The sequence below is a fragment of the Stegostoma tigrinum genome, chromosome 38 (genome assembly GCF_030684315.1).
Source record: "Stegostoma tigrinum isolate sSteTig4 chromosome 38, sSteTig4.hap1, whole genome shotgun sequence".
Taxonomy (NCBI): Eukaryota; Metazoa; Chordata; class Chondrichthyes; order Orectolobiformes; family Stegostomatidae; genus Stegostoma; species Stegostoma tigrinum.
In genome coordinates this window covers 19,540,858-19,557,954 of record NC_081391.1, presented here as the reverse complement: position 1 = coordinate 19,557,954, position 17,097 = coordinate 19,540,858, and the positions used below count along the sequence as shown (strand labels likewise).

General features: G+C 46.3%; 1 protein-coding gene across 5 annotated transcripts in view; it reads right to left on the bottom strand.

The window, feature by feature from the left end:
• The window catches only part of ppfia3 (PTPRF interacting protein alpha 3), a 151,718-nt gene that overhangs the window by 127,967 nt on the left and 6,654 nt on the right, over positions 1 to 17,097 (bottom strand). For all 5 annotated transcript variants that reach the window (XM_059640442.1, XM_059640440.1, XM_059640443.1 and 2 more), the window contains exon 2: positions 9,715 to 10,080. In XM_059640442.1, coding sequence (XP_059496425.1) covers positions 9,715 to 9,948 — 234 coding nt within the window. In that variant the 5' untranslated portion in view covers positions 9,949 to 10,080. The remainder of the gene's footprint in view (positions 1 to 9,714; positions 10,081 to 17,097) is intronic.

Here is a 17,097-nt window from a genome sequence, read left to right as displayed (position 1 = left end):
AAGAAAGCATTTAAATTATGCTTTTCCCAAAGTCTGCCCAAACTCCTCCTGTCACTGACTGGCATTTGGTAAACAGGACATGTAGTTTATACATAGCAAGATCCCACGTAGAGATAAACGGCCAATCAAATTTGTTTGAAATTCTGCTGGGCGTATTCGAACACACAACTAGCCCCAGTCACCCCTCAACCCACTGACCACTGGCCAAGCAAGAACTTCATTTTTAAAATGTGCGGTTCTTGCTTTCAGATCCCTCCATGGCGTCACCCAGCCTTGTCTCTGTAACCTCTTCCAGCCCCGCGTCTCTCCGTCCCTCCATTTCTATGGATTGGGAGCTTTCCATTGCTCCGTTACTGAAAGAGGGGCCTTCAGCTGCTTTGGCCCATCGCCCAATTCCTCCCTTCTCCTTTGAAGCTCATTGATACCTCACTCTCTGTTCCACAACACAGCATCTCCTCCAGAGGTCTGGGTTCAAAAGATGCTCCATAATGTGCTTGAAATGCAGTTTCTGTTCTGATTAGTCCGACTGACTGAGGCACTCTCCAAATAAAAGGCTTAAATGTCCACCTGAGCAGGAAAACTTGGTTTGATCTCATCACTGCAAACTGCTGAAGAGCATCTGATCAGATTTGGTGCTCAAGACTTAAAATATTTTGTTTTAAATTCATTGAAGGGACGTGGGTGTCCCCCGGTACCAACATTTCTTGTTCATGCCCAACTGCTCCTGAACAGAGTCCAAACCCACCATTTCTGACCCCAGTTAAAGTCAATGCCATTGCTATGGGTCTGGAGTCACACGCTGGCCAGGCCAGCCAAGAGTGGCAGAATTCCTCACCCAAAAGGCATTACAGAACCAGACTGCATTTGCACAATCATCATTAAACTGTCATGGTTATGATTACAGAGACTAGCTTTATATTCCAGATTTATTTATCAAATTCAAATTCCATAATCTGCCATGGTAGGATTTGAACCCCCGTCCCCACGGCATTTGCCTGGACCCCTGCATAGTGTTACCACCGTGCCCCCAAATTGGATTGATTCCAATGATAATTTTGTAGGCAAACTTGTTTTCAGGTCATCTACCAGCTGCTAGGATGGGAACTGAAGCCTTGTCCCCGAGCTATCAGCCTGGGTCACAACAGCCGGCCCAACAGCATTACCACATATCCAAGATGGAGTTGAGGGAGGATTTTCTTCTCTCGGAGGGAAGTCAATCCACGGAAGTCCTTACTATGGAGGGCCGGCGAGGCTGGGTCAATATATATACACAAGGCTGGGATTGACAGATCAGGAAGGGAATCGGGGGGGGCGGCGTTATGGGGGGAAAAGGCAGGAAAGCAGAGTCAAGGATTATCATCACTGTCTGGATGACAGAGCAGAGGGATGGGCTGAATGGCCCTCTTCTCCTGCTTCATCTTAAGGTACCCAAGATTCACTCAATTCTACATCTGTTTGACTCCCAACAATGAATGAGGTGACTCTGAACCAACCCCAGAGAGTGATTCACAAAGGCCAGATATCAGGCAGTGGGCCTGTCACCTCCAAGACCAGGAGATATCGTATGCAGGTGTCAGAAAGCAACCCTCTTCTACATTCACAACTACAGACAGCGTGGTGTTAAGCATCAGGAAATCCAGGGCACAGCTTGCTACAGACACATGCCTGGCATTGAAACCATTTACCAAGAGTGATTGTTGAGAGGTTGTTGTAGCTGCATTAAGGAAGAAAAGGGACTGTTTCTTTTCTGGGAGGCAAAAATCTGATCTGCTTCCTCCTCCTTACCCAACCTCTTCAGCCTGTACAAGAACTTGTTGCAAGGCAGTACAGTCCCCTTGACAACGCACATGACAACCTGATCTAGATGTCACAGCCAACCCGACACATGTGTCTCATGCTTCCTGTTTCAATATGCATAGCCTTACAGCTACCTACATGCAAAAACCATCTGCCATTCCTTAGCCCATCTGCCATACTGAGCAAGTAGCAACATCCTAAGGCTTCAGCCCTCTCCCCATCTCTGAAGATTCTTCCGGCCCCACTACCTACCACCCTCCCATTCTTCTGATCTTCCAGATTACACCCCCACCTAATTTTATCACGGTCAACAAACCTGGACAGTCATCTCATCTCAGCCTCTGAATTCTATTCAATTGTGAAGAATTAACTTCCTCATCAACTCCACTTGCCTGCCCTGCTCCCCACATCTCTCCGACCCCTTTGTGCCCTGAAATATATCAATCTTGCCTTGGTAAAGACAGTCCTCAAAAACAGACCCACTCTTGGAGAGACAACATTTATTTTTAGGCTGTCCAAAATAGATCGGTATTTATTTGTAGACTGTGCCATTCTACAGGAAACTACCCCAGGCACAGCGTTTCAGAACTGTTAATGTTTCAGTGAGCTCACCTCTCATTTTCATTAACTCGAGGGAATAAAAGCCAAGTCTACACAATCACCTCTGATGGGGCAAACCCCCTCATTATCGGAATCATCCTCCTGGGCTCGAGGGTTCTCCCTCTAAAAGCAGTAAGCAAAGATAAAGCTGCCATAGTCCTAGAGGATCCATGGGGTTGGTCACTCATTAGAGAGAAATGACTGGTGGTGAGTTTAACCCAAGGGTCACCCCACCAAGGATCACAGCCTAGTGGTATTATCGCTGGACTATTAACCCAGAGATCCAGACAGTGTTCTGAGTCCTGGTTCAAATCCTGCCATGGCAGCTTGTGGAATTTGAATTCAATAAAATGTCTGGAATTAAGAATCTAACCATGATCATGAAGCCATTGCCGATTGTCGGGAAAAACCCATCTGGCTCCCTGATGTCCTTCGGGAAAGGAAATTGCCGTCCTTACCTGGTCTGGCCTACATGTGACTCCAGACCCACAGCAATGTGGTTGACTCTTAACTGCCCTCTGGGCAATTAGGGATGGGCAGAAAATGCTGCCTGGCCCGCGAAGCCCTCAGCCCATGAATGAAGGAAGAAAGCTTCAGACCGGGGCGCAAGGCTGAAAGGTGGGACCTTCAGCAGTCACCTCGGCCAGTGTAGGAACTCAGCCTGTTGGGGTTGGCGCCACCCCTGTCCATCCACCCAGAGTTAACCACCAAAGTAAGGCCTCTCTAAAGCAAGGCAATTAAAACTGTAGACACTACTTCCACTGTCATCTCCACTAAGCTTTGTACAGTGGCAGTAAAACTTTGAATCTTAGATCCTAATCACTCTGCGATAAAGACTAACATATTTACCTTCCTTCGCTGCACCTGTCGTTTCACTTCGTGACTCATAACGACACCCGGGCCCCACTGATTATCATTTCCCAGTCTCTCACCTCTGTTCTGCTTTTCTATTTTTACTTCCACACTGAATAACTCCATATTTCATTTACTCTGTATTATGCTTGCCCACTGACTCTCGCTGTCCATAGCCACCTCTTGCAGCTTGTCTGCATCCTGCTCCTGCTTACACACCCAAATAATTTAGTCATGAGCAACAAACCTGGTCAGTTTACACACAGTCATCTCATCTGAGCCACTGAGCTGGATTATAACTAGTGGACGCTTTGGTATTTGATGCTTCTGGTCCCCAACTAGTTTCACAGCTTGCCACTGGGAAAAATGTCTATTCTTCCACATTGTTTTTCGTCCATTAACAACCTTCAGCCCCTGAAGGCCACTCAGCCTCTCAACCCTACTCTGTCTTTTTGTACGATCATAGAATCCCTACACTATGGAAACAGGCCATTCGGCCCAAAAAGTTCACACCACCTCTCCGAACAGCATCTCACCCAGACCCATTCCCCTACCCCTGTATTTCCAACCTCGAACCCACCTAACTTAAATGGCCTTGGGCACTATGGGCAATTTAGCATAGCCAATCCACCCTAACCTGCACAGCTTTGGACTCTGGGGAGGAATCAGAACCACCCAGAAGATCACAATTCATTTGCCCCAGGCCTCAACTCTTCCCTCCTGCCAGCTCCTCGCTACTCTCAATTCAATAATTCAAAAAAAATCTACCTCCCTCCACTTTAAATGATGTAGCCTCCGCAGCTCTCTGGAGGAAAAATAAAAGAGAATTCCAGACAGTCACTACCCTCTCAGAGAGGAAATTCCTTCACATCTCAGTTTTAAATGAGTGCCTGCTTATTCTGGAAGCCTGTCCCCTAGTTCCCCTGCGTCTGGAAACATCTCCTCAACACTGAGCCTGTCAAGCCCCCTCAGAATGCGCACGTTTCAGTAAGATCACCACTCATTCTCTTAAACTCTCAGGACTTAAAAGTCTAACTTGTTTAGCCATTCTCAATAAATCAGCCCCTCCATCCCAGGTATCAGCCCAGTAAATGTCTTTTCTGCAGCTTCCAGATCCTTTCTTGAATACAGAGACCAGAACTGCATGAAACACTTCAGGATGGTCTGACCAACACCCTGTACAGTCAAAAGACTTCCCATTTTGAAACTGAAAACTCTTTGGGCCAAAATTCCATTTGCCTCCTTATTTACTTGCTGCATCTGCAGACTAACGTTTTGTCTGTTCCATGCACGAGAACATGCCGATCACAGTGTACCACACTTTTTTTGAACCCCTTTCTGTATAAACAACTGCCTGCCTTTCAATTCTTCTGACCAAAACCATGACCACAAACCTCTCCTACATTCTGGGAGGATAGCTGAATTCAGTAAAGGCTGCTGAAAGAAAAAATGATCAAGGAAAAAAAATAGAACATGTGCGTAATCCAGTGAGAGAATAAAATCAAAAGCCTATATTAGGTTAAAAATGATGATTTGCCAATGTAAATGTGGGTCTTTACAGGGCAGAGACAGGATAATTTATGAGGAGGAGCAAGGAAATGGGCACAGGGATTAAACAAATACTATGCATCTTCAACGCTGTCCATGTGGAGTTTGCTCGTTCTCCCCGTGTCTGCGTGGGTTTCCTCCCGCAGTCCAAACGGTGTGCAAGTTAGGGTGGATTCGCCAGGCTAAATTGCCCAGTGTCTGGGGATTTGCAGGCTAGGTGGATCAGTCACGGTAAATGCAGGGTTACAGGGAGAGGGTAGGAGGTGGGTCTGGGTGGGGTGCTGTTTGGAGGGTCACTGTAAAGTCAATGGGCTGAATGGCCTGCTTCTACACTGTAGGGATTGTATGATGAAAGATTAAACAAACTTGAAAATATTGGGGTAATCAATAGTCAGGAATCTTCTTCTGATTTAGGAACCGCAAAATACAATGTTAACTAACATGCAACCTCTTTCTCCTCCTTGCCTGTCACTATAAACAGTATAAAATCAAGCAAAATGCTCCTGAACACTCATATGAATTGAAAGTATTTTTAATGACAGATTTTCATTATCTGAAAGAACAGCATATCTTGCTGGAAAGTTGATACAATGGGCATTTAACAACATTCCTCACAAAAAGTTAGATCATGCTCTAAGAGCCCAGAGAGCTGGCAGTAGGATATTGGCAAGGATTAAGAATTAGCTTACGCGGAGGAAATCGCAAGTGGGGATGAAGGGTTCTTTTTCAGAATGGTAACCTGTGTCCAGTGGGGTTCCATGGGGATCGAAGGTGAGACTGCAACTCTTCACATGATACACTAATATCACAAGGTCAGAAATCACACGACACCAGGGTATAGTCCAACAGGTTTAATTGAAATCACAAGCTTTCGGAGTCTCGCTCCTTTTTCATGTGTTAGTGCCATTCGCACCTGAAGGAGGACTGAGGCTCCAAAAGCTTGAGGTTTCAAATAAGCCTGTTGGATTATAACCTGGTGTCATGTGATTTCTGACCATGTCCTCCCTCCACTAACACCTCCCCCCCACCCCACACACATGACTAATGGCACCTCCACATCATGACTAATGTCTCAGAGGGCAGAAGCGAATGCACTGCAGCCAAGTTTGCAGACAACATAAAAATAGCTGGAAAGGCAACTTGCGAGCAGGATACAAGTAGTTTACAGAGAGATACTCATAAAAACCAAAAGAACTACAGATGCTGTAAATCAGGAGCAAAAACGGAAGTTGCTGGAAAAGCTCAGCAGGTCTGCCAGCATCTGTGAAGGAAAAAGCAGTTAATGTTTCAGTACTGAGGAAGGGTCACTGGACCCGAAACATTAACTCTGCTTTTTCCTTTACAGATGCCGCCACACCTGCTGAGCTTTTCCAGCAATTTCTGTTTTTGTGTACGGGGAGATAATGACAGTTCACGCAGGTGGGGAAGAAGTTGGCAAACCGCACATAAATGTGGGAAAATGTGAAGTTATTCATTTTGGAAGGGACAACAGATTATTATTGAAACGCGAGGAAAACTGCAGAAGGCTGCAACACAAAAGGGATTTGGGGGTACTTGTGCAATACATAGAAAGCCAGCAACAGGTAATCAGGGGCAGAGTCCCAGCCTGTTTAGTGGTGGCTTCTAAAACAATCCCTCCATACCAGGGATCATCCTACTGAACCTTCTCTGAACGGATTTTAGTAAAGCCCTTGACAAGGTTCCACATAATAGACTAATCAGCAAGGTTAGATCACAAGGGATTCAGGGTGAGCTTGCCAATTGGATGCAAAATTGGCTTCCTGGTAAGAGGCAGACAGCGTTGGTGGAGAGGTGTATTTCAAACTGGAGGCCTGCGACCAGAGATGTTCCACAGTGGTCAGTACTGGGTCCACTTATATCAAGAAACTTGTATGAGAATATAGGAGATATGGTTATTGATATTGATCTTCTGGACATGGCTAGGTCTTAGAATGGTCCCTGGGGACTGGGAAGGAAGCAAATGTGACCCTCTCACTCAGGAAAGAATAGACAGCAAAATAAAAAGAGGCTGCGTTCAGTAGGAGGGAAGTGCAAGAATCTATCACAGCATTAGGAGCTCACCAGTTTTACATGTAGTAAACGCTAGCCAACGTCTAGTGATTTATGAAATGAATATGGTGTGTGTCAAAGTGCTAAGGGGAAGCCAAAGGATGTGGTGTACCTGGATTTCCCAACAAAATCAAAAATTGATAAACTAAAACACAAAGTTATTGCCCAAAATTAGGATTGATGGAATCATAGGTAGTCAGACTTGTGAAATATCACAAAGTTGAGGGCATTCCAGGCAGTCCAAAGGTTCTAGAGGTTGATCCCAGGCATGGAGGGTTTTCTGATTAGAGGCAGTTGAGTGGATTGGGCCTGCAAAGAGACAGAGGGAACTGACACAGGCACACGGTGGAAATAGAGGAAGAAGAATGTTCTGAAGAAGGACCCAAAATGTTAACTTTGCTTTCTCCCCACACATGCTGCCAGACTTACTGAGTTTCTCCACAATTTCTAATTTTTTTTCCCCCTCCTTCCGGCATCCACATTTCTTTGGGGCTTTTTCGGAAATGGAGGAGTTGCAATAGGAAGAAAGCAACGGAGAAAAATGGGGCTGTCAAGTTTGTGGAAATTAGGGAGGAGGCTGTCCCAGGTTACCAGGGAGACCTTACCCACCACTGGTGGGGGGCCAGAACAGTGGACAACCTTGAAAACAATGGTGTGACGTTCTGTCTTGGGATAGCAATCAGAACCACGTGCAAGACAAGTAGAGTTCAGACTCCCCAAAGAGATTGGTTCAACAACAGTGCCACCCTTTGTCTCTGCGCCAATGGAGAGCTGCAGGCTCTAACACTGGGAGGTAGGAAAGGAGGGGAAGTGAGGGGGGAGGGGGAGCAACTGAGATGGCCGACCTCATGGCAGCTGTTCCCAAAGGAATAATCTGGCACGGAGCAAGAGGCTGGGAGGGAGGGATGCAATTGGAACAAGGAATGAAGAAAGGGTTTGCTATGTGGGGTGTAGACTCCTGCCCAGAGAAGTGGGACCGAAGGTGAAGGCTCCTGAAGTACACAGTGCACTCTGAGCGTTAAATTCATTGAGCTGGGTGAGGGAAGAGGGAATGTGACTTGAGGACATAAAGGTCTAAGGCTCCATCTTGCTTCAGATTACATGAATTCTACCGGAAGCATGCCACTCTTGTGCCACTCAATAGCTTGATATTAGTCCAAATGAATACAATGTTGGGATAAATGTCCCTAGGAAGAGCATCCATATCATTTCTTATGTTACAGGAGATGAATGGAAAAACAGGTAAAATGGAGGCAAAAAAAAACACATCTTTTGGGGTCAGAGAAATATAAGTATCTGGCGTGATACTGGCACCTCTAAATCAAAGTCTACATGGCTATTTAATTCTCCCTAAATCCATCCACAAGATTGGGTCAACAAGCTCCACATATTAAAACACTCACTGGGTAAAAATTTTTCTTCTGATCAATCGGAAATCGAATATAACGCAGACGTGGCACAAAATTTCAAAGGAGCGAGACAGGGTTGGAAGAAATTCTAAATTTTAACAGAATAAAAATGACAATGAAGATCTATCCCTTTGGGAACTAGGAGTTCCTTACACAAAAGCAAGTTTGTGGGACTCTGTTATAAAAGACTTAGATTTCTTCAGCACATGTGATGATGATGATGGTGATGATATCTTTTACATCGAGCCTATCCAACCTCCTTATTATTTTAAAAAGAATCCTATCAGGTCACCCATCAGTCCTCCCTTTCTCAGAGAAAAAGTTCCAGCCTATTCCATCCTTCCTGATCATTATAACCTCTCAGTTCCGGCACTTCTCCAGTAACAGACACAGCTCTCTCACCCTCAAACTACCACAACGGTGTTAGTACCATGAGTTGAGAGAAATGGGAGTCAGATTTCCTACAGCGCGGAAAGAGGTCATTCGGCCCATCAAGCCTGCACCTCCCCTCCGAACAGCAGCTCACCCACATTTATCATGGCTAATCACCTAGCCTTGACACTCTGGACAAGTTCACCGTGGCCAATCCACCGAAGCTGTGGACGGAAACTGGGGAGCCCGGAGGAAACCCACGCAGACACAGCGTAAAGACAGTCGCCCAAGGCTGGAATCAAACCTGGGTCGCTGATGCCGTGAGGCTCCAAAACCAACCATCAAGCCACCTAATAACCAATGAAATCAAAACCTAACCTAAGGGCGACCAAATAAAAGCCAAAAGAACTGTAGCTGTCGATCAGAAATGCTAATAGAAACTGCTGGAAAAGCTCTGCAGGCCTGGCAGCATCGAGAGAAGTCAGAGCTAACGTGACCCGAATTGTTAACTCTGATTTCTCTCCACTGACGTTGCCAGACCTGCTGAGCCTTTCCAGTAATTTCTGTTCTTATTTATAACGAAGGGGGGGGGCCATCTGGTTCACCCGTGCCCTGTAGGGAAGGAAATCTGCTGTTCTTACCTGGTCTGGCCTACACATGACTTCAGACCCCCAGCAACCAGGTTGACTCTTAACTGCCCTCTGAAATAGCCCTCGAGAGTCCATTGGGGTCAACCGCAGAAAACACCCACAACCCATCACTGGAACCAATGACAGTAACCACACTCTGAAATAGCCCTGGAGAGTCCATTGGGGTCAACTGCAAAAAACACCCACAATCCATCACTGGAACCAATGACAGTAACCACACTCTGAAATAGCCCTGGAGAGTCCATTGGGGTCAACTGCAAAAAACACCCACAATCCATCACTGGAACCAACCACTTCATAAGAGAGGTCTAAGCAAAGTGCGAGGTGAATTCACCACACCAGCCATGCAGTGGCCTGCCCCACAACAACCTCACACACGATAAAATAACAACGAGAAACGGAGGGGGTTCTGGTACCTGAGGCAGTGCGATGCTGAGCTGTCGCTGCAACGACTCCTTCTCATGCCCGAGTTCCCGCAGGCGCAACTGGGCACCGGCCAAGCTCTCCTGCGCCTCGCGCAGGCTCTCCAGGAGCCGCTCGCGCTCGTTCAGCATGTTCACCATGAGCTGCTCAAAGTTGGCGTCATCCGGGCCATACTGAGAGCCCCGTCGGTTGTCCTCGTTAATGGTCGGCATCACTTCGCACATCATCTTGCCCCGGTTAGACCATTGGAAGGCTCGGGAGACGCGGTGACAGCCAACGGCAGCACAGGGAGGGCGCGATCAGATGTCGGAGGGGCCGGGGGTGGGGGAAGAGAGACGCAGCAAACCCGGGCAGAGCGGCTAAAACAAAACATACATGAGAAAGAAACAAACAATCAGGAAAAAAAAATTCATGAGAAGAGACTACGAGCCCAATATTTCAATGTTGATGCTCAAGGGTCAGAAATTCACCACATTCCGAGGCAAAACAATAAGCACAGGAAAATGTTCTACAATTTCCACGAGTCATATATATTTGTAACTTGAGGATGTCATAGAGTTATTAGCTCATGCAGTTCTCTTGCATTGTGACTGGCTGGTAGGGTTGCCTCTTTGCATCCCTACAGTGTGCAAACAGGCCATTTGGCCCAACAAATCCATACCGACCCTCCGCAGAGCATCCCACTCACTAACCTATTCTATCCCTGCAACCCTGCATTTCCCATGGATAACACACCTAACCCACACATCCCTGGACACTAGAGACAATTTAGCACGGCCAATCCACCCAAACCTGCACATCTTTGGACTGTGGGAGGAAACCGGAGCACCAGGAGGAAACCCACGCAGACACGGAGAGAATGTGCAAACTCCACACGGACAGTCGCCCGAGGACGGGATCGAACTCTTGCTCGGTGGACTGCAGTTGGCGAGATTACAGATTGCTCCTGGCTGAACATGGTGATCGCACCTAACCACAGACAACTCTGTAATCCTGGAGAGCCGGAGTTAAAACACACAGCTGTCTTTCGATGGTCCAGTGTGCAAGTGCATGGGTGTAGGGGTGGGAGAGGCTATGTCATCTCTCATGCCATCCAGCAATTTCTGTTTATGTCACATCTACCTCCAGTTTCGGAAAGAAAGGTGGTAGGAATGGTTAATACTTTATCTTTAAAATAAAAACCAAGTTTTCTCACAAATGGGGCAGCATCACAGCACCCAGGACTCAGGTTCGATCCCACCCTCGGGCAACTGTCTGTGTTGGGTTTGCACATTCTCCCTGTGTCTGTGCGGGTTTCCTCCGGGTGCTCCAGTTTCCTCCCACAGTCCAAATGTGTGCAGGTTAGGGTGGATTGGCCGTGCTAAATTACCCATAATGTTCAGAGATGTATAGATTAGGTGCATTAGTGATGGGAAATGCAGGGGGAGGACAGGGATGGAGTAGAGATGCGTGGGATGCTCTCTGCAGCTTGGTGAACACTTGTTGGGCTGACTGGCCTGTTTGCCCACAGTGGGGATTGGGTTCTATTTAAATGCACCTGAAACCCTAGCTGGAATTCTCTGCTCCATCCAATCCCTTTGCTTCTTTGAAGATAACTGCATTTTGAGATTGTGGTGGATAGTGCATAGGAAGAAACTTTGCCCCATGGTGGAGGAACCGATGACCATGGGGCACACATTGAAGATGGGAGGTGGGGTGTGGGGTCACAGGTTTAAATGGGATGTGAGGAAAAACATTTTCGCTCAGAGGAAGGTGGGATTCTGGAACTCTCTGCTTACGACGGAGGGAGATGTGGAAACCCTCAAACAACGAAATAGTATTTAGACGTGCAGCTGTAAAGGCAAGACATACAACGCTTTGGGCTAGGAGCTTCAAAAATGGGATTAGAACAGTTAGGCGGTTGCTTACGACTGGTGCAGACTTGATGGGCTGAAGGGCCTTTTGCTATCCTGTAGACCTCTATGACTATGATTTAAGTGACACAGATGGTAAGAATTGGAGTCAGAGATAACACAGTGTGGAGTTGGAGGAACACAGCAGGCCAGGCAGCAGCGGAGGAGCAGGAAAGCTGATGTTTCTGATTTAAGTCCTACATTTAACAGCACAACAAGCAGCGTTCCCCCTACAGCCGAAGTTCAGCACACGCTAACAGGTGCCTCATTGCATTGATTTCTGTGTTCAGAAGTCAAAGACATATAGGTAAGAAAAAAGGACATATTGGTGAGCAGACTTAACAGCCTGGAACTTCATGCCTAGCCAGGTAAGGGGTCATTGTGACCAATGGCCAAATGTTTGACCGAAGATTCAAGCTTTCGTCCCTCTTTATTCTTTCTTGGGACACTGACAAGGTCCTCAAACAGTGAACTGCGTCGCTGAGGGGCCGCCTTTCCTTTAAACCCATCTGGTTCATGCAACATGCGATGATGTGTGCCATCACAGTCTGCTGACTAATTACAAAATGATTTTACATTCCACCAGCTGCCACAATGGGATTTGAACCAGCAGCTTTGGAGCATCCCGTGGTGATCGGGCAGAGCTCGACAATGGGGTGTGGACAAGCGATTCCCGAGAGGGAAATAGGGATCAGCAACTAATGTTGACTTGGCCAGCCACCCTGATATTCTGTAAATGGCTGAACCAAATGAAAAACAAAAAAAAAACGGATCCCCTAAATATTTTCCATCACTTTCCGAGACAAAACTAGCAATCCTACGACAGAGGTCACTGAAATGGTTGTGTTTCTACCAGATGGTATCCATGTGCTACAATCGTGAGGAGGCTCCTGTCCCACACCCATCAGAAAAAAAACAAGATTAGGGCACAGACAATACTCCGATGACCAGAATACTAGACCATAATGATGTAGGAGCAGAAGCAGGCCATTCGGCCCACTGTCCTACTCCACCATTCAAAGATCATGTCTAATCTGATAATCCCCTACTCCACTTTCCTGCCTTTTCCTATTACCCTTGATTCCTTAACCGATTACAAAAATCAGTCTATCTCAATACAGATTTGATAGAAATATATTTCTCATTACATGTTTGAATATACTTAGCGGCCCAGTCTCGACAGCCCTCTCCAGGAATGAATCCCACAGATTCACCAATATCTGAGAGAAGAAATTCCTCCTCATCTCTGTTTTCAATGGGTGGCCCTTTACGCTACCAATAACAGCCCTGAGCCATCCACACACCACCTCATTTTATCACTGGATTTATACAGTGTCCTCCAGGCTGTAGATGAAACAGGCAACAAAGTGTACAACTAAAGGTTAAGGAGACAGCGCAGAGAAAGAAGAGAGAGAGAGAAAGAAAAGAGAGAGAGAAAGAAAAGAGAGAGAGAAAAGAAAAGAGAGAGAGAAAAGAAAAGAGAGAAAGAAAAGAAAAGAGAGAAAGAAAAGAAAAGAGAGAAAGAAAAGAAAAGAGAGAAAGGAAAGAAAAGAGAGAAAGGAAAGAAAAGAGAGAAAGGAAAGAAAAGAGAGAGAGGAAAGAAAAGAGAGAGAGGAAAGAAAAGAGAGAGAGGAAAGAAAAAAGAGAGAGGAAAGAAAAAAGAGAGAGGAAAGAAAAAAGAGAGAGAGAAGAGTTTTGTTTTATAAATGTGCTCATGGGATGTGGGCACCACTGGCACAACTGGCATTTATTAGCCTTCCTTAATTGCCCATGAACTGAATAGTTTTCTGGGCCATTTCAGGGGGCACTTAAGAGTCAAACACATTGCTATGGGTCTGCAGTCACATGTAGGCCAGTCCAATAGGGACGACAGTGTTCCTACCTTACTAGGCATTAGTGAATTCAGGCGAATTTTTACAACAATCAGGTTGCTGTTAGGCCTGCTTTGAATTCTGGATTTTTATTGAATTCAAATTTCACCATCTGCCAAGCTGGGATTTGAAACTACATCCCCAACACATCAGCCAGGGACTCTTGGTTCCTAGTCCAGTGACATGGTCGTTATGCTGATAACTCTTTGCAAATGTTGTACTGTCAGAGGAGCTATACTTAGGACACCTCTCAAGTGAACACAGTAGATCCCATGGCACTATTTCAACAAGGAGCAGGAAGATTCTTCCCAAGCCATTGTTCATTCCTGAGTTATTGCCTTCCTGGTCATTATTCCTCAAATTAACACCGTAAAAACACAGATTATCTAGTCATTATCACATTCCTGTTTGTGCGAGCTTGCGAGAATTAAAATGGCAGCCAAAGAATTTTAGGACATTTCCTTTCTTTTAAAAAAAATCAAACATTCACTGACATCCTTACCAGGGCAGGCCAATGTTTAATTTCCAACCTGTCATTAGTCAATTTAGTGAGAGCACAGATGAAGGAGGAGACACCCCTAAATATAACATCAGGTCAATCTGTTCTTACTCTCCCTAACTCTGCACCAGGCAGAACAAAACAAACGTCAGCTTTTGTGCTCCTGAGATGCTGCTTGGCCTGCTGTGTTCATCCAGCCCCATACTTTGTTGTCTCGAACAAAACAAGGTCTGTGTTTGGGACCTTCTTAGATTAGGCACACACCTCAAATGCTCAATCCTACCTGCATTGACATAATATGGGACGTGACTAAAGACACTGTCACTGGCTGATGATATGGGGTCTAGGTTTTTGAGCAGAACAAAACTTCCTTTTCTTAAAAAAAAGCATACAGCGACTGGCACATGGAGCTCACTTCCTATGAGGGTATTAAAAAAGTGAAGACGATCAATTATTTCAAAGTGGGACTTAAGGGAGGGCAGTTAGGAGCCAACCACATTACTGAGAGTCTGGAGACATGTGTACGCCAGACCCGGTAAAGATGGCAGATTTCCCTCCCTCAAAAGGATATCAGTCAACCAGATGGGTTTTAATGGTAATTGATTAGCAGTTTCACGGTCATCACTAGACTAGGTTTTTTGGGGGAACTTCAATCTCACCATCTGCAATAGGAGCTGGGTTTCTGGCTTCGTAACCCAGTGACACCATACCCCTCCTCCAAAGCTCACAAATGGCAAACTCTGGTATTGGTAGAAATTTCAGTCATGCGACACAAAGCAGGTGGAGATTCTACCATCATGACCCACTGCAACCTGCAGGTATAGAAGTGAGGTGTCAGAGCGAGCCAGGAGCGAACAGCACCATTGCACCAACCCTCGTCCTGCATGCCTCGCCAACTCATTTAGATGTTTAAATTCCACAATGGGCACACAGTGACTAAGGAGCAGCACCCCGAAAGCTGGGTGATTTTAAACAAACCTGGTGGACCATAACCTGGTGTTGTGTGACTTCTGACCAATAAGATTGTGAATGACCCACTTGTAATCTCGATGTCGCGTTCCCAATATAAAACTTACGATCTTCTTAAAAAGATCAAACTCTTTTCACAACACTGTGACCCTGACCACCTCCCACCTGCACATTTTGCTTCAGGGGATCTGAGGCGGGAGGGGTATTTAGAAGGAGAAATAAAAACCATGCAGTTAGCCAATACTCACCCAGATGTTCATGGTTCCGTGAACCACAGGAACGGGCAGTTTGTCATGAGCTCACTGTTGCCCCTCAGGGCTGAGCTCCCAGTCAGTCCATAGAAAAGACAGTGTCTGACAGGCATTTTCCCCACACTTGTGCATTTGTCACATCTTCTTACATCCAACTGGATGAAGGGTAATTGGACCCAAAGTGACAGGCGATGATTGGACGATTAACAAGCAACTGACAGCAAGCAATGCAGTTCTGTCAGTGATAATGGGAACTGCAGATGCTGGAGAATCCGAGATAACAAAGTGTGAAGCTGGATGAACACAGCAGGCCCAGCAGCATCTCAGGAGCACCAAAGCTGACGTTTTGGGCCTAGACCCTTCATCAGAGAGGGGGATGGGGAGAGGGTTCTGGAATAAATAGGGAGAGAGGGGGAGGCGGACCAGTTCTGTCAGTTGTTGCTTTGTGGATAGCAGACTCGTCTCAGGGTCACAAGGTTGTGAGTTCAAGACCCACGCCAGCAGATCACACAGGTAAAAATCAAGGCATACATTCAGTGCAATCCTGAGGGACTGCGCACTGCTGTGGGCCCTACTTTTCAGTGTCAGGCATTAAAAACAAGCTCCCCACCCCCCGGGAGGATAAAGTCCCATGGTCAATATTTCAAACAACTGGGCCTAATACCTTGGTCAATATTTGCACCTTAATTCATATCAAAAAACTAGCAGGAATTGTGATCACATTGCCATTTGTGGAAACTTGCTGTGCTCAACTTAGCTGTGTGCTTCTGATATTAACACAGCAAATGCATCCCAATAGGTACCCAATTCTCTGTAAAGCGCTCCAAGTCGTTTGGTGGCTACAAAAGGCACTACACAAATGTAAGCTTTTTTTTGGACTGAACAGAAATGGATGGCACGATGGTTAGCACTGCAGCCTCACAGCGCCAGGGACCCGGGTTCGATTCCATCCTCGGGTAACTGTCTGCGTGAAGTTTGCACATTCTCCCCGTGTCTGTGCGGGTTTCCTCTGGGTGCTTCGAATTCCTCCCACAGTCCAAAGACGTGCAGGTTAGGGTGGATTGGCCATAGTAGATGCAGGGTTACAGGGAGAGGAATGGGGGTTTGGGATGCTCTATGGAGGGTTGGTGCAGACTCGATGGGCCAAATGGCCTGTATCTGTGCTGTAGATACTGTTTGATTCTATAAATAGGATGGAACAGGTGGGAGTGGAGTGAAACTGAACAATTAGATCCTGGCAACCGCAGATAGATCTCTTCTTCCATTGAAACAACCTGCAGGTTGCATAAAGTACCATTCGCCCCACCCTTACTGGAAACTAAAGGTTTTGATGATGCTATGTACCTGACTGGTGTGCTGTACCTGCCCTGGCAGTGTTTAATGGGGACTATGTCATAGGAGGCTTCACTTTCAGTCTAAGGGGATTGGAGGGAGCTCAGTTCTCTAACCCTGCGCCAGAACTGATCTACAAAACCCAGATGCAAATGTGGATTGTTGTAATAATGCTAAAGGTTTTCCACTGGCGCGAACTGGCATCTTTGACCCCGATAACAATCGATAGTTACCAATGAGCACAACTAAAACAATGGGCAAACTTGAGAATAATGAAGGTCTGCGAAGGTAGCTTGCCAGCACGTTTGCTGTGTGAATGAGGGATGGGCAATAAGCGTTGACGAAGCCAGCAACATCCACACTGAACAAATAAACTGAAGAAGTTAAGATAAATCAGAGAGGTATCTGATGAATAGGATGACATTAAGCGATCCTTGGTTCAGAGAATGCTGCATGTGGGGCGTGGTGGGGGGGAGAAAGAGAGGTGGGCGGTGTGGGAGGGGAAAGGACAGGAAGTGCGGATCTAAGAAAAAAATGCTTGGTGTGATGGTGTGTGAAACAG